General features: G+C 35.8%; 1 protein-coding gene across 3 annotated transcripts in view; it reads left to right on the forward strand.

Moving 5' to 3' along the window:
* The first annotated feature begins 2,493 nt into the window (after positions 1-2,493).
* LOC107696073 (CUGBP Elav-like family member 5) overlaps positions 2,494-21,577 on the forward strand; it is a 176,810-nt gene continuing 157,726 nt past the window's right edge. For all 3 annotated transcript variants that reach the window (XM_016496225.1, XM_016496236.1, XM_016496247.1), the window contains exons 1-2: positions 2,494-2,922; positions 16,451-16,533. In XM_016496225.1, the coding sequence (XP_016351711.1) occupies positions 2,556-2,922; positions 16,451-16,533 (450 nt within the window). In that variant the 5' untranslated portion in view covers positions 2,494-2,555. The remainder of the gene's footprint in view (positions 2,923-16,450; positions 16,534-21,577) is intronic.

Consider the following 21,577-nt stretch of genomic DNA (forward strand, 5'->3'; position numbering starts at 1 on the left):
TTAGTTTTTTTTTTTTGCACTTACATATTGTTGTTACATTCTTTTGTTAGTTTTGATTGCTTCTATATACACACACACACACACACACACACACACACACACATCCATACCCATACTAAATAAATACAATAAAACTAAATCCTATAATATATCCCTATATCTTTTAGATATTCCACAACCGCTTTCTATGCATCCTTTACCCCTGCTCCTGTTTTTCCCAATATAACCTCGAGGTTCCATTTTCTTCCAGCCTGATTAATCTTTTGTCTTAGACTATTCCTCTCTTCCTTATATTGCAGTATAACAGTATATGTCCTGTGTTTTCTGGGATTTTACATTCCATACATTCATCGCTAGCCTTAAGCGAATAGCTTTTTGTTTCTTCGAGGGTAATATAGATTCAATATAATATTTCACTTCATTTTTAAATGCTATAAAACATGTTTTTTTTTATGGATATGAAATCATGGATATGATATGTAACCATTAAAATAATTAAAAAAATAAAATAAAATACGTGCAGGTCTGTTTATTTTTGGAGTTTACAATAATGCCTAAAAAACATCTTTCCACTGTAAAATAAAATCTCCATCCACATTTCCAACAATAAAGTCAAGTACATTCAGCCAGAAAAAAGACACATAAGGGCAGTGCCAAAATAAATTAACAGCTGTCTCCGGCTTCTGCTTGCAAAAGCTACAGATAACATCTATATCTTTTTTAAAATTTAATTAAATAATGTTTAGCAGGGTATAGTCTGTGGAGATGCTTAAAGGATACTTCTTTCACCTTATTTGTTAAGAGATATCGATTGGGCAGAAGCCAGATTTTTTTATTCCTTCTAGCCTTAACCGTGTTGCTGGTCCTCCGTGTGATGTCAAGAACGCGTGTACTACGTGTAGTTCTGCTGTGCACATCCTCGATTACGTCAGTTCGTTTACATGCAGGTGGAGGATCAGCTACTGTACCTAAGTGAAATTTGTTTTCCTTTCCATCCTCATAATAGATTCACAAGAGCCTTGTTCCAAAGAGATGTTGTCACTCTGTCATATGCAAAATTATATTAAGATCATTTTAAAGAGGACATTGTTTAAAAAAATGTCAACTTACCCCCAATCGATATCAAAACTTAGGCCTATTCTGGCTAATTTACCTTGCTAAACATACATAGAAAAATGTAATGATTTCATAACAGATGTCAGTGCTGTTCAAGTTGTTTTGTCAATTTGTAATTTATTCGATTTTTTTTTTTTACATTTATTCATTTAGCAGACGCTTTTATCCAATGCAACTTACAGTTGAGGAATTCAACAAGCAATTCATCATAGAGGCAAATAAACACAGGAAGTGCTCATAATAAAACGTTTTAGATATTGTTCAGATTAGTACAAGCCAGACAGGGGATTAAGGAAAGAGAAAGCAAAGATATATATATATTGGCAATATATAGGTCTTTTTTCTATGCAATTAAAGTGAAATAACTGAGCCTGATAAAAATGCTCATTTTAGAAGAAAATTTTAGACGGCAATTAGAGGCTTTTGCATCTGTACTCTTTATATATATCTGTCACTTGAAATCTGTCAGGGATTCAGCATTCCGGATGGGGGTGGGAAGATCATTCCACCAGCCAGGAACAAAAATGTTCTGGATTTTGTGCATCTCTGTGATGGTAAAACGAGGCTTCGCTCACTTGTATATCTCAGGGTTCTGGAGGGGATTTAGACTTGTAAGAGCGAGTGGAAGTAGGAGGGAGAAATGGCCTAGAAATGACAAGGGCAAGGACAAGACGGAGGGACTGATCTTTCTGATGTTGTGCAATGCAAACCTGCATTATCGAGCGTTTTTTGTAATGTGGTCTTTGAAAGTCAGCTGGTCATTAAAGATTGCAGCAAGTCCAGATTCCTGACCAAACATGATGGGGCAATTGTTGATGAACCTAGCGGGAATGTGAAATCAAGCTGTAGAGTCGGAGTGACAGGGAAGACGAGAAGCTCAGTCTTTGCCAAGTTGAGTCATCCATGCCCGAGATGTCCACCAGGCTGCCTGGGATCCGTGCAGCTACTATTGGATTGTCTGGTTGAAATGAAAGATACAGCTGTGTTTCATCAGCATAGCAATGGTAGGAGGAACCATGTCCCAGTGATGTAGTGTATATGGAGAAGAGGAGGGTTCCAAGAACTGATCCCTGAGGAACCCCAGTGACCAGTTGATGTGTTTTATTTACTATTTTGGACACACAAGTGATTTTTTAAATGGTAACAACAACAAAGATTGTTGGAGTACATTTTACAAGAAAATACTGTTACAAGAAAATCTGACTGTGTAGTAGCGCAGTTGGCTATTGGTCGGCAGGTGGCGCTACGGGCCCGTGCATTTGAGTCGTGACCGCGCACAGCTCTCATCTCCTCCTCCCGTCAGGTGCGGGGGGCGCGAGCGTGACATGTGTCGAATAGAATGTGAGCGTCGCGTTTCCAGCTGAGCGCGTACTCTCTCCCGGCGCGTGTGCGTGCGTGTGTATGTTGTTATTATTATCGCGCTCTCCGCCGCGCGCAGAATGGCTAGATTCACCCAGACTGAAGCGAGGAGGCAGCAGCATCTTCAGCAGCATCCTCAGCCTGCCCACGCCAGCCTGCTCCTCTCTGGACCGGGGGCGGTACCGAGCCAGGCAGCGGCACCACTGCTCCTGATCCCGCACCAGCCCCAGTACGCGCACATCACATTCCCCAAGCCCATGAACGGCTCAGAGCCCATCTCCATCCACCTCGACAACGGCACCATGAAAGACCAGGATGCCATCAAGCTCTTTATAGGACAGATCCCGCGCAACCTGGAGGAGAAGGACCTCAAACCTCTTTTCGAACAGTTTGGAAAGATCCACGAACTGACCGTCCTCAAGGACCGTTACACAGGCATGCACAAAGGTAACGATGCTTTTGAATGGCTGGTGAGGGCTTTGGCCACATGGGTTAACTGTTATATTATGCATTACGAGCTAAAAATATGTTGCCTCGTTATTGTTCACGGCTGCTTAAATTGAAAACATCAATTTTCTTCTGTTGCGCATTTATTTATTCTTTACGCACAGAGCGTGGTCTTACTTTGCACTCATTCTGGTCTCTCCTATACCACGGCCAGCACGATTACAAGCGATTGACATCTGACAGCATGCATTGATGTAATTCAAATGCATTGATGTAATTCAAACCAAAGTCTTTTTAAGAGTAACACAGTCTGTTTTTCATGCAATGCACTAATGCATTGTAGTTTTGCGTTAGCGCACCTGCTTAACCATTCTTATGAAATAATATATGTGATTTAAAAAATAAACAAGTTTACACATTGGTATTTATGACTTTATAAATATAAGATTGCATGCACGTTTGTTCTTTACACACTGTGCATACCCCTGTTCTTATATTTTAACTCATTGGGCTCCCTTATGCAATATTAAAGCACACTGGACATGAGTTCAACAGATTTTCATCATTACATGCTGTTAGATGTCAATCTAATCTACCTCTCAATTTTAGGGTATGAAAGAAAATGTTCAATGTTTACTGAAAATATAAAAATCTAATTTCTGTTGCACATAGATCTATTCATCATGTACACTGTGTAATCTCATCCTCTCATTTCCCTCCCTCACACTGTTTTTAAGCACAGTCAGTACTATTGCAACTGATTTCCATCAGTACATGCTGTCAGATGCCATTCAAACCTACCTCTGTCAGTCTTCTTTGAATAACATGGTCTATTTCTCATGCACTACATTGATGCATTGTATTTTTGTGCTGGCTCACCCTGTGCACCTGGTTAGCATTTATTTAGATTTATAATAGATAGACACATTATTGTTTACTTAAAATATAAGCATCAAATTTGTTCTGTTGCATGAACACAAGGCTATTTGTGTCCCACATTATACGCTCAGTATGATTGCAACTGATTTCCATCAGTGCATGCTGTCAGATGTTGTGCTTTTCTGCTTCATGACAATAAAAAGGATACTAGATGTACCATGGTCACTCCCACTTGTGTACCATCTCGTATTTTTGTGTGTGCTCTCAAAAGTAGGGCAGCCCCGCTTTGCGTGCAGATGATGCATACTAAGAGCTCCCAGTGTGCGTCTTCTTCACTATGTGAACTGAAACATTTGGTGTGAGGTTTCTCATTCACAGCAAAATGTGAACCTTACATTACGTGCTAATTTATGCGTTTAAAGAAATCATGAACCCACTAAAGGTTCAGTATTTCTTTGTTTGGCATTTGAGTGCTTTATTTGAGCAAGAATGCATTATTTTTTTCCAAATTCACAAACAAAATCTCATACAAATGAATGCACCAAGAGAAATTAGGACATGATGCTTTAGAAAGTATATGTGGTTTAGCATGGATTCTTGTAATAAAAAAAGTCCAGTTTCATCAAATGGCAACATAGTTCTAGACAAAAATAAATAAATAGTTAATAAATAAATAAATAAAGGTCCTTTATTGGCATTGATGGTTCCATGAGGAACATCCATGGAAACTTTTCAATGCACAAAAGGTTCTTTATAGCAGAAAACTTCTTTAGATTTTTCAAATTTTGTTTACAATAAGAAAATAATGGTTCTTTTAAGAACTGTTCACTGAAAGGTTCTTTGGTGAACCAAAAATGGTTCTTCTATTTCATAGCTACAAAATAAACCTTTTTGGAACTTTTATTTTTAAGAGTGTAGAGCTATAAAATGCATGTGGAAAGCATATCAGATCATTTGGTTGTGGAAGAATTTGATGAGAAATGTTTGAGTTCATATTGAGATCTCTTCTAAAATTCTAGAAGGAGCATGTGAGATTAATGGGGTCTTTTTTCAGGATAAAAATTAACCAAAAGTCTCATTTTGCATTTAACCTCATTGTCTTGGAGAAACAAATGAGATACTAAGGCAATCTAATTTTTAGTTGTTCTTTCTTAGCGGGATCAAAAACCGAATCTAAATTGCATTATACAGTATGAACAATATATATTCCTGTATTTTAAACAAGCTTAGAATAATATTTGTAATAGTAAAAGAGCTCATATTCCTGGATTTCTCTTTAGTCTTAGGCAGGTCATCTCACTTGACTGAAGCTCTAATTTGATTTGAGAGCAGCGCTAGAGGGATGTAATAAATTTCATATGCATTTTAAACAGACAGATTCTTGCCCAGGTTTTCTGTGATTATTTCATTTATTAGTGAAAGAAAACTTAGTCCTCTTATTCATTAAAAATGTCATGTTAATTGAACTTGAAAACCCATTTAAAGCTACACACTCCTCTGTGAGTATCTGCGTCCCCCTCCCTTCTTCTGCTTAAAATATTCCCTCTTTCTGTCACGGTCACACACATGCTCACACATGCTCACGCACATACCGTGCAAATGTATAATGGTTTATGCCCATAGGAGGGTGCGAGAGGGAGGATGAATCAGCGTAGGAGGCCTGTCACACTCACAAACGCGCTCGCACACACACACACACACACACACTCTCTCTCTGTTGACTGCTGTCTCAGTGGGACGTTATTAGTACAGTGCTGTTAGATTATCATTTACATTGACATTAAATTACTGCTATGAAATGCGCTCTATGAATGTGCAAGACCTGCCACAATAGGCCGAGGTTGAAATCGATGGAAAACAGCATTAGATGCACATTTCAATTACTCTTTTTCACAGCCCTGCTAAAAGAATAGCATAAGCCAGCCTAATGTGGTTCACTGGCTTTAGCTGGTTTACGATGGTTTAGCTGGTCTCCCAACCTGACCGGCTGACAAGTCAAGGCACATTTGTTTATATATAGCTTTATAATACAATACCGATTGTATCAAATCATCTTCACAGTAATAAACATACAAATAATGGTGTTAAAGGGATAGTTCACCCAAAAATGAAAATTCTGTCATTAATTACTCACCCTCATGTTGTTCCAAACCCATAAGACCTTCGTTCATCTTCGGAACACAAATTAAGATATTTTTGATGGAATCTGAGAGCTGTCTGACCCTGCATAGATAGCAACGCAACTGAAATGTTCCCAAGTCCAGAAACGTAGCAAGGAGATCGGTAAAATAATCCACGTAACATCAGTGGTTCAACCTCAATTATACGAAGCTACGAGAATACTTTTTGTGCGCAAAAGAAAAAAAAACGACTTTATTCAACATCCGCATCACTCTGTAGCGCCATTTTGGAGAGTATCAGCTGGACTAAACAACGTATGCTGTTCTGTGTCAGCTGCGTCACACCAAATCTGCTTCCTACGTTGTTGTGATTTGGTCTGAATGGAAACAGCGTATCCGTTGTTTAGTCCAGCGGATATTCTCCAAAATGGCGCCAGGGTGATGCGGAGGAGATTCATTGTTGAATAAAGTCGTCATTTTTTTTTCTTTTGCGCACAAAAAGTATTCTCGTAGCTTCGTATAATTGCTGTTGAACCACTGAAGTCACATGGATTATTTTATGATCTCCTTGCTACGTTTCTGGACTTGGGAACATTTTAGTTGCGTTGCTGTCTATGCAGGGTCAGACAGCTCTCAGATTCCATCAAAAATATCTTAATTTGTGTTCCGAAGATGAACGAAGGTCTTACGGGTTTGGAACGACATGAGGGTGAGTAATTAATGACAGAATTTTCATTTTTGAGTGAACTAACCCTTTAATGTTGCAAAGTTCGTCAGTTATTATGAAACAAATACAATTTCAGCTGCAAAGCAGATTTAAAAAGACAATAGTGTTATTATTCAGCTCAATTTCATTCATTGTTGATTCAGTTCAATAACTGTGAATGTAGCAAAGTTCATTAGTTATGAAGCAAACACAGCTCTACAGAAGTTAATAGTATGATTACTCAGTTCAGTGTTGATTCAGTTTAGTTCAATAATAGTGCAAAGTTCATTCAATTACGAAATAAATATAATTTCAGCTATAAAGCAGCTCTACAAAAGACAATAGTGTCAGATCAAGTCAATTGAGTGTTGACTCAATTCAGTTCAATAACAGTGTCATTGTTGCAAAGTGTATGTATTAGTACAAATTTGATTTAGCTTTAAAGCATCTCTACAGAAAACAGTTGTCATTATTAGGCTCAATTTAGTTCAGTTTTGTTCTCAAACAATAGCATCAGTGCAGTCAAATCAATACTATTATCTACTATCTTTTAAATCTCCAAGTGTGTAAAATATCTCTAAAACCAACCAAGCAGACCAGACTAGTCATTTAGGTGGACTGGCAGACCAGCTAACCTCTTTAGACTGTTTAAGATGATTTATTTTTCTACATAGGCAGCATTCTAAGGCATAATACGCATGTAAAGCTTGTTATAAATTGTGTGTATTACTATCCATGATGTTTTAAATTGTTGCCTATAGGTATGATTATGCTGCTTCTAAGATACTTACTTAGGCCAAATTTTAAGCCAGCATCACATGTGCCCTTCAAGGCAATCTCAAAATGCACCGCAACAAACGATCCGAGGATGGCAGACCATAAAACAGGTCAGTGTGCAATTAAAAAGACCTGTTTTACACGATATTTGTTTGTGTTATGCATATTTATGCTTTTTGGAATATAATTTTGTTATATTCAGCGGACTCTCTCAAAATCAACTAGTTTTAAGAAGAGAGCCACAGCGGTAAACATTAATCATCACAAGTAGCATGTTTATAGGCTTCCCTTTGACCCGCGCTCACATGCACACGTTTAATCAGCGTTGTCAATAAATGCCTGGATCGTGCCGTGCGAGTAGGTGCGTAACAGCTTGTTATTCAGACTAACGTCGGCACTCAGTGACAGCGCAAAGAGAGGAGCGAGGTGAAGCATTGAGGTAATTACTGTTTAGCATGATGTCAGATTATGAAAGATGTTATAGGGAATATTGGTTTTGTGGGTAATGAACCTGGACTGCGTGCTGTAGACCTTCAGGCTGTACTATGAAGTATCATAGTCACTCTGTGCCTATCTATTTTATAGTACAGTATATTTTACATGCATTTGAAAGTACATCTCATCTTCAAAATCTGAAGTACATTGTTAAAAACAAAGGTTCTTCAGTGGTTGAAGCCTCTTCTTATCAAGAACCATTTTTAGCTTTGGGATTTTCAAGTTGCTATATGGTTAAAAAGGTCTTGATGTTCCATTATAGGTCCTTCAGATCTTCAAATGTTTTTTTGGACTCTTTAAAGCACCAGCAGATGCTTTTCTAAAGAACTAGAGGATAAAAAGTAGTTTGTAAGACTTAAAAATATCTATCTATGGAATTAGACCATCAGACTGTTTTTTTCCTTTATTTTTAGGAGTAATCTTTTTTCTGTTATTAAAGGGATAGTTCACCCAAGAATGAAAATGTAATGTTTATCTGCTTACCCCCAGGGCATCCAAGATGTAGGTGACTTTGTTTCTTTAGTAGAACACATTTGATGATTTTTAACTTTAACAGTTGCAGTCTATCAGTCGTATAATGCATGGCAATGGTAACAAAATCTATGAGAGTAAAAAAAACATGCACAGACAAATCCAAATTAAACCCTGCGGCTCGTGATGACACATTGATGTCCTAAGACACGAAAAGATCGGTTTGTGCCAGAAACCGAACAGTATTTGTATAATTTTTTACCTCTAATACACCAGTGTCCAACTGTCTTTGGGCGCGCGCACGGCTTCCGCTGCGTGAGGTGTGTACGCGCTCTGGCGTAGTTTACGTTAATGGGTGTGTTGATATCCAGCCGAAGAGCAATCAACCATAACTTCAGGCGAGCAGGCTCAGAAGTTGGGAATACGTGGAAAGTCACCACTCCCGAATGAGTTCGCGCGAGAGAACGTAATCTTTTTACTCTCATAGATGTTGTTACCATTGCCATGCATTATACGACTGGTAGAAATCATCAAAAATCATCAGATGTGTTCTACTGAAGAAACAAAGTCACTTACATCTTGGATGCCCTGGGGGTAAGCAGATAAACATCAAATTTTCATTTTTGGGTGAACTATCCCTTTAAGGTAAGCTTACACATTGAGCTCTCTCAGGTCGAGGAAGAGGTCTTTATTAAGAGGTCTTTATTTATTATTATTATTATTATTAGTGCATGTGAAGGTTTCCTTATAGAAGAGCATTCACATCATCTAGTATCTACTGTGACAGTCAGTTGTTTTTACTGGATTGCCACATGAAAATTGCTGCATATAATGTCATCAACTGGACCAAATACTTTTTTGTATTGAATATCTTATGAGTATATTATGATGATTGCTGTAATGTGATGATTCTCTGCATGTGCATTTGATATTGTCAAAATGTTTTATATATTTAGATATACTCAGATACAGGTTATCTTTCATCTTGTTCATTTTTGTGCCAGCAGCCACAGACATAATTGATCAAAAATGACACTACAAAGGATCATGAAAAACAAAATGTATCATGGTTTCCACAAAAATATGAATCAGCTCAACTAATTTCAGCATTGAAAATAATAGGAAATATTTACTGAGCGGCAAAACAGCATATCAGAATGATTTCTGAAGGATCATATGACACTGAAGACTGGAGTAATGATGCTGAAAATTCAGCTTTGATCACAGAAATAAATTACATTTTAAAATATATCAAAATAGAAAACAGCTATTTTATAATTGTAATAATATTTCAGAATATCACTGTATTTTTAATCAAAACAATGTAGCCTTGGTGAGCAGAATTAAGAGACTTGTTTGTTTTGTATTTTCATAGAACAGAAGCATTAGCTCTCTTTTGTGGCAGTTCCAAAATCTTTCCTTTTGAATATCAAAATATCATGAATTTCAGGTAAATTTATTTGTTTAATTACAGCTTATATATGTGTACATATGTGTCTATAAATGTGACCGGCCCTTAAGGTGGTGTAGAGAAAAGAAGGCAGATCTAGGCTCTGAGAAATTATATCACAATTACATTTTTAGACAGAAAAGCTATATATAAAGATAAAGTCATATAATGTAATGGCTGTTTAATGTAAGGGTAATGAAGGGTAGGAAGTCAACCGTAATTGCATTTCATTGCCTTTCTAACATGTGTAGATAAAAAAAAAACCTGTGAGAGGGGTTCACATTTCCGAGCACATTTATGATCTCTGCACATTTATGTACAGTTCATTATGCTTCAGACAAATAATTAGATACAGTTGCTAATATGCAATTTTCAAATCATGTGTCTTGTTGCGAACATTTGTGGTTGCTGATAAAGCATAGTTTTAAACCACAAACAATCTAGATTTTTGGCTGTTATATGTGGCACATTGTTTAAAATACTCATCTAAATTTGTTCCAGTCCTAAAGCTGTTTTACGGTGAAGCCGTTCGGACGTAATGAAGTCATGTTGAGTTAAAACTCACATAAATAATTGCTAGTAGAGTCGTTTAATTCAGAAGTAACCTCCGAAAGGTTGTCCAGAAACTTTTTGGCTTCCAGTGTTTTGTGTTTGCTGGGCTGAGATTTATTTTAGAAGAGAAAATGAAATTACTACAACGGAGAGATTTTAATATAATTTATAGCCCATAATCCAGTGCGGCCTGTTTTTGGAGCATTTGGGGGCAAACAGAGGAGATAAAGCTGTTTTTATGGAGCAACAAAAACCTTTCTTTTACTCTCTTTTTATCTCCCTATCATCCCCTCTCCCTCTGTCTCTCTCATTCTTTCCTTCCCACCAGTCTGTGATGAAATGTTATCAAAAGGGGATTTTAATGGAAAATGATAAGGAGATGACTATCATTTTCTGCTCCCAGAATGTATTGATCCGAGCGTGATACAACACAGATACCAAATGCGCAGAATAACGCTGCCTGAATCCAGTTATCTGTCTCTATCTTAAATTAGCCGGCGTGTAATGCTCTGGTGTATAAAGCCAAACGCTGGGTTTCTTTCTGTAAGCGCTGTAGTTGTGCCGTACTGTCCCGAATGAACCCAATGATGACTTTTGATTTTGATTGCTTGTTTTTCTTAACGTTAACATGAAATGCCATTCACAACCCATTTTACTTCAGTTGACATGCTTAATTTCTGACTGAAACAGGATATTCACAGTTTTCAGAAAAATATGAAGCAGCGCAACTGTTTTCAACAATGATAATAATAATAAATGTTTCTTGAGCAGCAAATCAGCATATTAAAATGATTTCTGAAGGATCATGTGACACTGAAGACTGGCGTAATGATGCTAAAAATTCAGCTTTGCATCACAGAAATAAATTACATTTTAAAATATATTAAAATAAAAAACAGCTATTTTAAATTGTAACAATATTTTACAATTTAACCACTTTCACTGTATTTTCAATTTGTTTTTCCTTGGAATAAAATATTGCAGTAAAGTGTTCACGATAAGACCAGAAGAGTGTGTTTTTTCGTTTTTTTTTCATTGTTGTCAAGTGTGATTTTTGCCACGCTATAAAAAGAGAGACCCTTTTGGTAACAGTTTATAAGGTTTCATTTGTTAACATTAGTTAACTATTAAAATAAAAAGTTTTATAATGTTATTTAATGGTTGTGTTTTTAACTAATATTAACAAAGACTAATAAATACTATAACAAATATTACATTCTCAGAAAAAAAAGTACAAAGCTGTCGCTGGCGCTGTACCCTATGGTACAAAAGCTAAAAAGGTTTAATCTTATTTACCCCTAAATGATGTTACCCTGGAGCACAAAACTTATACAATAGCCAAAAAAACATTGTATGGGTCAAAATTATAGATTTTTATTTTATGCCAAAAATCATTAGGATATTAAATAAAGATCATGTTCCATGAAAATATTTTGAAAATTTCCTACTGTAAATATATTAAAACCTAATTTTTGATTAGTAAGATGCATTGCTAAGAACTTAATTTGGACAACTTTAAAGGCGAGTTTCTGAATATTTTTATTTTTTTGCTCCCTCAGATTCCAGATTTTCAAATAGTTGTATCTCGGCCAAATATTGTCCTATCCTAACAAACCATACATCAATGGAAATCTTATTTAAGCTTATTTTCAATTTCGAAAAATTGACCCTTATGACTGGTTTTGTGGTCCAGGGTCACATATATATTAGTTCCTTAAAAAAGATACATATTAGAACTTTAATACTATATATATTAGTACCTTAAGCGTACATATTAATATATTTTGGAAGGGTGCAGCCCCAGTGACCGTTTTGTATCTTTTAGTGTAGTTAATTTTAGGTAATTAATTAACGTTTACTAATAGGACCCTAAGTGTTGCCGCCTTTTTTATATGTCCCAGCTCAGCTTCCAATTTCAGTAGGTAATACGTCAATGCAGGATAGTATACTCTGAATGTCAAAACAGATTCATTGGGTCTTTAAACTAGTTTTACAAGCTTCTTAATCTGTTGTGGCATGGATGAGCTGCTAATGAGATTGTGTTGATTTCTAGAGAATGTTAGTTGTCTGCATGCTGTGCCAGTGTTCATGTATTATAGTGATATTCCTGTTGAACGGACACAGATGTGCAACACGAATACATATGAGAGCTGTTACACTTTCTGCTCTCTCTAAACACTGTTCCCTCTGTGTGTGTGTGTGTGTGTGTGTGTGTGTGTGTGTGTGTAGTTAACTATTAAAATAAAAAGTTTTATAATGTTATTTAATGGTTGTGTTTTTAACTAATATTAACAAAGACTAATAAATACTATAACAAATATTACATTCTCAGAAAAAAAAGTACAAAGCTGTCGCTGGCGCTGTACCCTATGGTACAAAAGCTAAAAAGGTTTAATCTTATTTACCCCTAAATGATGTTACCCTGGAGCACAAAACTTATACAATAGCCAAAAAAACATTGTATGGGTCAAAATTATAGATTTTTATTTTATGCCAAAAATCATTAGGATATTAAATAAAGATCATGTTCCATGAAAATATTTTGAAAATTTCCTACTGTAAATATATTAAAACCTAATTTTTGATTAGTAAGATGCATTGCTAAGAACTTAATTTGGACAACTTTAAAGGCGAGTTTCTGAATATTTTTATTTTTTTGCTCCCTCAGATTCCAGATTTTCAAATAGTTGTATCTCGGCCAAATATTGTCCTATCCTAACAAACCATACATCAATGGAAATCTTATTTAAGCTTATTTTCAATTTCGAAAAATTGACCCTTATGACTGGTTTTGTGGTCCAGGGTCACATATATATTAGTTCCTTAAAAAAGATACATATTAGAACTTTAATACTATATATATTAGTACCTTAAGCGTACATATTAATATATTTTGGAAGGGTGCAGCCCCAGTGACCGTTTTGTATCTTTTAGTGTAGTTAATTTTAGGTAATTAATTAACGTTTACTAATAGGACCCTAAGTGTTGCCGCCTTTTTTATATGTCCCAGCTCAGCTTCCAATTTCAGTAGGTAATACGTCAATGCAGGATAGTATACTCTGAATGTCAAAACAGATTCATTGGGTCTTTAAACTAGTTTTACAAGCTTCTTAATCTGTTGTGGCATGGATGAGCTGCTAATGAGATTGTGTTGATTTCTAGAGAATGTTAGTTGTCTGCATGCTGTGCCAGTGTTCATGTATTATAGTGATATTCCTGTTGAACGGACACAGATGTGCAACACGAATACATATGAGAGCTGTTACACTTTCTGCTCTCTCTAAACACTGTTCCCTCTGTGTGTGTGTGTGTGTGTGTGTGTGTGTGTGTGTGTGCGCGTTTTTGTGACAAATGAGGACATACATTTGTATAATGACAAGGGTATGACATAGGTATTACAAGGAGAAGGTGACTTTTCAGGACATTACCCCATGTCCCCACTTTTCAAAATGCATATAAATCGCACAGAATGGAGTGTATTGAAAATCTGAAATAGCACAAAGTTTCCTGTGAAGGGTAGGTTTAGGTGTAGGGTTGGTGTAGGGCAATAGCACATACAGTTTGTACAGTATAAAAACCATTACGCCTATGGGATGTCCCCACTTTTCACAAAAACAAACCTGTGTGTGTGTGTGTGTGATTAGTTCTACATGAGGTGGTCCGTTCGCTCCGGACACGCGGCTGCGCTCAGAGGGTTGGTTTGGGTCCATCTGAATGTGACTGGTTTAATTAAGGTTTACAGGTTACGCTAGACTACTGCTCCTATAACGGCAATCATTACAAGCCAATTATACTGTAGCTGTGAAAATATCACTGTCAGAACAATGGACGGGAATGCGAACAGGCTGGGCCGCTCCAGATCGCCCCAAACTGCTTTAAAATTCCTTTGAATTCTTTGTCTGATCTTGGAGAGCCGGCTCCAATGGGAAATGCAGTAGTTTTAATTCAGAATATAATTAATTTATTTGTGTTTTAATGTTCGGGAGAGGCTGAATGTGAATATGAAGATGTAGAAAAAAGGCCGAATAGAAAGGAATGTGCTTCTTAAGATAGTTTTAATTAATGTTAACCTTTTTTAATATTATTTTTTGAAAACTTTCTGATTAGCACAAAGCCAACTTGCAAGATAGAATATAGATAACTCAGGATTTAAAATATTGAAATCCACCTAATCAAGCTGATTGATAGCCAAAATGTGAATGTATAGGGTGAATTAAAGTGATTTAGGACAAACCTAGCATTCATTTCAATGCCAAAAGTAGCTCAAATTACTTTTTTCCCTGTACTTTTCTAGACAGACTTACCATGAGGTTGTTAAAGGTTAGTACATGCTTTTGTAGAAGCCACAATTCAGTGTTAACAATCAGTACTATTTTTGAATTAATTATATATAATATTTATTGATAGTTTGAATTAGCTTTCATTTTTATACTTTCAGTTTTCATTTTAAGTGCTTTTGTAAATTTGATTAGTTTTGTAATATTTCTTTTTAGCTTTAAATTGTTTTATTTCAGTTTTAGGTTTAGTCATTTTAGTGCTCCAACTTATTAAACATATTTTCATTTCAATTGATGAAAATGATTTTTAAGTTTTAGTTAACAATAGCAACACTCTTCACAGTAAATGCTTTATTAAAACGTATTTGACATTATTCGTATATCACATTATTGTTTATTGCTAATACGTTGTTACTTGTAATTTATTTTATTTCAGTTTTAGTCATTTTAGTATTTCAACTTATTCTTATTTTCTAAATTTCTTTGATTTTAAGTAAGTTCTTTGTCTGATATTTATATTTGTATTTCAGCTTTATATCAATTAATGAAAACGATTTTTTTTTAGTTTTGCTTTACAATAACAACACTGTTCACAGTTCATGTTTTTCCAAAGTATTTTACATTACGTTATTGTAATTAATATATATTTTTTTTAAGTTAACAATATCAACACTATTCACAATTAATGTCTTATTAAAAAGTAGTAGTTTACAAAAGTAGTTTACATTTTGTATTCATTATTAACGTTTTTATTCAAAGTTACAACAATATACATACTATAAAGCAAAACAGCCATAGAATGTGACATCGTATCCCCTTACTCATAATTGTTATGGGGTAAATTAATTCATGTGCTTAAGTCTATTGTGGCCACACACCCGTGAAAAAGAGAGCACAGAATGACAGATGTGACTGATGCCTGATCATGGTCATTGGAAATCATTTCTAGCTGCTATTTTGGGAGCAGAGGCATTGAGCTGAGGTTACAAGGCCAGGGCAGCCAAAACACTGGCGGTAGGGTCGTAACCCTGTTCCAAATCTACTACAGTATATACTTTAAATGTGGCATTGCTGCAGATTGCATGCGGTGTCCTTTATTTGTAAGTCACTTTGGATAAATCAAATACATGTTAATGTATGTTAATTCAAACATCACTATTACTATTGCAACTGCACAGCAATGCTGTGGCAACAACCCAGAACACACTTGCATCACAACAGCAACAGCAACAGCAACAGCAACAGCAACATCACTCATGTTTGCTCAGAACGTAAAAATCTACACTGTAAAAAAAAATCTGTGACATTTACGGTAAAATACCGGCAGCTGTGGATGCCAGAACTTCACCGTAAAAAATATGGTAGCAACATTTTAGGTTTTACAGACTTAACTTAAATTCACAATAAAATACAGTATTTCATTAACTGATGTAATGCTAATAAACCAACATATTGAAGTACTAATATCTGTTTTGAACCATTGTAATGCACTGATAACCACCAAAACCTGGTGGTGATGAGAAAGTCACATGATGAACCAAAGCTCATCACAAACAGCTTTTCTACGAGCTGAGGAGGGCAATACTTATATATAGAAGGTGCACAGTGTCATTCACACAAACACTAAACCCCATCATGGTGACACATGATACTGAAATAATGCAATAAACATTAATGTTTATAACTCTGATTTGTGTTAAATGGCAGCGTGGAAGCGAAACACACAGCTTTGGTACATGAGTGTGTGTGTTTCGTGTAGGAGTGCACAGTTTCGTATCTGATTCTCGTCTCATTTTTACAGGCTGCGCGTTCCTCACCTACTGCGCTCGTGAATCAGCCATCAAAGCCCAGAATGCATTGCATGAACAGAAGACTCTACCAGGGGTATGTCTCTTTTAATCTCTCTCTGTTTTTCTCTAATGGCTTTTTGTTTCATCTATTTCAGGCAGAAAGGGTCTAACCGTTGAACGCAGTTCAGTAACAACTTCAGTTTTCTACTTCTTCTGTGTTCTCTTGATATGTTTGTGACATGTAATCAAGATTTTATTTGTAGGAAAGCTTAAAGGCATAGTTCAGCTAAAAATTGCTCCTATGTTTCTTGAAACCCATTTTGTGAAAATTTACACTGAGAAATATTGATGTAGGATTTAAAGTGCCCCTGTTATGCCATTTTTAAGGTTGCTAATATTGTTTTATGAGTCTCCTAAAACAGGTTTACATGCATGCAAGGTAAAAAAACACGTTAGTTTTCTCAAAATATAGATTTAATTTGACCTCATTTCTAAATGATTCGTAAACAACTCGCGCGAAGCAGTTCAAAGAATCAGTCTCTCTAAACCCCTCCTTTCCGTGAGCGCGTACAGCGCGTGTCGGAAACGAAACGACCATTGCCATGACGGAATGACAGCCCTGGAGACTTGTCAATACATAGAAAAGATGGTATCGATTGCACCTTACCAATTCAAGCCAGAGTCTGATGATGAAATGGTTGAACTGGCTGATCGACAAGAGACTGATTCACAAGCACGACTGGAGCAGGACGTTAAAGGTAATATTCGAAAAGGCATAATAGGGGCACTTTAATTTGAAACAGTTTTCACTCAGACATTGCTAGTAAATCTCACAAATAATTACAAAGAAACAAATGGCGAGGATCACGTTGAAAGTTTGAAGTAGAAAGATCGAAATGGTATTTTCTTGTATCACATTCCCTAATAATTTTTGTTTTATTTACAACCGCAAAAAAAGCAGGTTGTTTTCCATACAATGAAAGTGGTTAGTGGCTATCAATTTATAAAAAGGAATTAGCTAAATAAATTAACATTTGAATGGAAATGATTGCCTTTAATATTTTTAATTATGCTTTTTATGAAAGCAAAAAGGGTTGCAGTGTCTATTTTTGACTCACTTTGTCCATAAAATTGTGTACTTTGTGATTATATTATCAACAAGAGATTTTAAATAAGCACTTTTATTGATACATTTTGGTTGTTTTTGGAGCTTGACAGCCTCTGGTCACCATATACTTTCGTTGTGCAAAAAAGAGCAAAATTAACATTTTGATAAAAAGCAGCTGCTTTTGTGGCCTAAAGAAGATAGAAATTAGTAGATTTTTTTTTTGGGTGAACTATCATGCCGAAACTAGTGGAAGTGTCCATTTTTCTCCTCAAATTTTCATCCCTGTAACATTTCTGTAACGTCCAGTGGTCATTGGTTCTGAGGGCAAACACATCCGTCAGAAATTTGTGTGTGGCAGATGTTAGACATGTTTTATTTCATCATGCCTTCGGCTCTTTACTGTCAGTCTGTTCAAGTTCACTTCACACAGAGGAAATTATGTTTCATGATGTGTTTCTCCTGCTAATTCAATGTTGTGTGCATGACGGATACATTGAGATTACTGGTGTCTTTTTCACAGCAAACTCTTTTGTCTCCATTTGATCTCCATTTAACATTTTGTTGTCTAAAAACTGCAGTTGTGATATTAAAGAGATTTCTCTTTCATACACGCTTAAAGTAGTAGTTCACCCAAAAATGAATATTTGCTGAAAGGCCATCTAAGATGAAGGTGAGTTTGTTTCTTCATCAGAACAGATTTGGAGAAATGTAGCATTCCATCACTTGCCATCATGGATGCACTGCAGTGAATGGGTGCCGTCAGAATGAGAGTCCAAAAAGTAATCCACACCCCTCCAGTCCATCAATTAACATCTTGTGAAGCCAAAAGCTGCATGTTTGTAAGAAACAAATCCATCATTAACATGCTTTAACTTCAAACTATTGTTTCCATCTAAAATGTGTCCATAATGCATAATATTACTTCCTCTGGTGAAAAAGTTGTCTTGTCTGAGTCAGGAGAGAAATCTGCACAGAAGCACCATTTACAAGCTGAAACAGTCCAAATGGTTCTAAACTAATATGATGGTGGATTTTGTTGTCAGAGGACAACAGGGGATGGACTTTTTCAGCAAATGTTCATTTTTTGGTGAACTATTCCTTAACAAATAAAGGTTCTAAAAGAGGTTATGCCATTTTTGGTTCCCCAAAGAACCTTTCAGTGAACAATTCTTAAAAGAACCATTTAAAAAATCTAAAGAACTTTTTTTTTCCACTATAAAGAGCCTTTTGTTAATGGAAAGATTCCATGGATGTTTAAGGTTCTTCATAGAGCCATCAATGCTAGTAAAGAAGCTTTATTTTAAGAGTGCATGTGTGTAAATGGAGCTGTATATTTAGATGACGTGAGTTCCGTAGGGAATGCAGCGTGAGTTAATCAGAGGTGAGCTATAGGGTTTGTTTGGCTCATGTACTCATGTTGGACTGTCATGAGCAGACGTGTGGCTGCACATTCATACGTTCCTGTGGGGTCTATCGCTACCATGAGCCAGTTGCCGGAAAACACAACGCTGGAAAAGAGCCGCAGTAGATTTATGTAAGGGTTACGAACATTAACCTTGTTGGATCACACACAGATGCAGAAAAACACAATATGAATGCTTCCATATACATGCACTTCTGGAACTTATGCAGAAACACACACAGCTGAATCTCATGAAACGTGCCAAGAACAGGGCTCTTTTTACCCCAAAACCAAAGAAAGAAATAAGAAGTTCGTTTTTCGTGAAGTTAGTTTTTTAAGTTTTCCAACTGGCCGATTAAGAGGTGATTTTTCTAGTTTGTTGACATTGTCTTGTCAATGAAAAATTCATTTTTATATTTTCAAATATTTATTTTTATAGAATTTAAATAAATATTGTGTAAATTGTGTTTCCTATTTAATTATGTACAATTTTAATTAATTAATTTGTAGTATTATTTATTTATTTTGGTCTCAGTATTGACTCAGCTTTACCCTCAAATCATGTTTTAACTTTATAACAGTAAATAAATATTGGTTCTGCATATCGGTTATCGGGCACATAACCATGCAAATAATTGGTATCGTATCGGTTATTAAAAAAATCAATATCGGTCGATCACTAATTATTATATTATATTATATTTAAATACATTATTATTATTATATACAAAAATTTCACAAAAAAATAATGACAATTATAGAATGGATGTTCTTTATTGTCATGATGAAAATGTCTTAATGGAAAATGCAATTAGGACGTTTTGCACAGTGAATTATGATAATACTAGTCATTATTTTCAGTTTAAGACATGTATTATGAACTCTGAATGTGTCTGAAGGGTTCCCGATTATAGAACTGGGCATCTTAAAAAGAAATGAGCTACTTTTACTCTGAGGTGTGTGTTTCTGTGTATGTGTTTGGAGTGGGGTCACTGTAAAAGAGAGCAGTAGAGTGTAATTTTAGGCTGGAGAGACTATTTCAGGAGCAGACGGGGTGTCAGTGGAATAACAGTCAGTCATGTGACACCTGAACTGGTTTAGAAACAGGAAACAGCAGTCACTCGCTGGCTTGTTTTTTGGCCGGCTGAGTTTCATTCTGGTCTGGAATGATTGGGACAAATGGTTTTAGTAAATGTGGTTTGCAAGATTTAGTTTGGGCTTCGTTAGTCATGCCAAGCCAGATGTTTGACAACTGGCATCATTTTACCCTGAGTCCTAATCAGATGCAATGCAATAAAGCAGCAAGAGATGCCATTTGGGGAGGAAATTAATGGTTTCCACAAAAATATGAAGCAGAACAACTGTTTTCAACATTAATAATAATAAGAAATGTTTCTTGTGCATCGAATTATTTCCGAAGGATCATGTGATACTGAAAACTGGAGTAATGATGCTGAAAATTCCGCTTTGATCACAGGAATAAATTACATTTTACAATATAATCAAACAGAAAACAGTTAATTTTAAATTGTAATAATATTTCACAATTTGTAATGTATTTTATAATCAAATAAATGCAGCCTTGGTGAGCATAAGAGACTTCTAAACATTAAAAAATCTTAACAACCCCAAACTTTAGAACAGTAGTGTATACACTACATGTAATACACGTATGCTATTAATAAAAATGTTCTAATTGACTGTTATTGTCTCATATTATTCTCCATTTTTGCTTTCAGTGTTGTCTGTAAGTTACATTTACAGTTTTTATTTATTATGTGATGTTTAGACGATGGTGAAAACCTGATTAAACTGTACAACCAAAGAGAAATATAGGCTAGAGAGGATATCTTGTTTACTTAAGACTAATCATATGAACCAAACTTAAAATCAATTAAATCATCATGAAACTCACAATCACAACTTTGCCTAACCAACCAGTAAGTTTGTCCTCAGATGTGTTCATTGTACCTTGTAAACATGAATTTTGGGTTTATTTCTTTTGCCATTTTTGAGTCCAGGTTCAATTAAACACACAGGAGCAATTGAGTTCATAGATCTAATGCAAAACAGATGAATTGAGGGCACAATCACTTAGACGTTCACTAATACTGATTAATGCGTGTTGTATTGTTATCAAGGATGCGAGCTCAACCCTGTTGTTTAATTCACCGATTTCCCATGAAGTTAGACGACTCAACTGAAATGTCTAAAGGAAATTTATGGTGTGTGTGTGTGTGAGCCGTTTCCTTACTTTCCTTTTATTTAAGAGCTCTATTGGGTTGTCAGATTGTATTGTTGTACAGTGAGGAATTATTGCGCTCTGGTTGGTTCAGCCACAAGAACTACAATATAATTCATAACTAGGGTATTTATCAGAGAGATGTCTGGGAAGCAGGAAGAGGAGAGAGACGGAGCGCAAAAGAATATAAATAGAGGGAGCTGGAAGATGAATAGAGTAATATGTGCAGGAATACGCCGGGGCACGTCGAGTTTAGAGGAACGGAAAGTAAAAGAGAGATGGTATACGCAAACAGGGTGTCGAGGGTCATGTTGACAGCCTTAGGCATACGTATACTGTGTGTGTGTGTGTGTGTGTGTGTGTGTGTGTGTGTGTGTGTAGTGCAA

Source organism: Sinocyclocheilus anshuiensis, unplaced genomic scaffold (genome assembly GCF_001515605.1).
Source record: "Sinocyclocheilus anshuiensis isolate Anshui unplaced genomic scaffold, SAMN03320099.WGS_v1.1 scaffold217, whole genome shotgun sequence".
Taxonomy (NCBI): Eukaryota; Metazoa; Chordata; class Actinopteri; order Cypriniformes; family Cyprinidae; genus Sinocyclocheilus; species Sinocyclocheilus anshuiensis.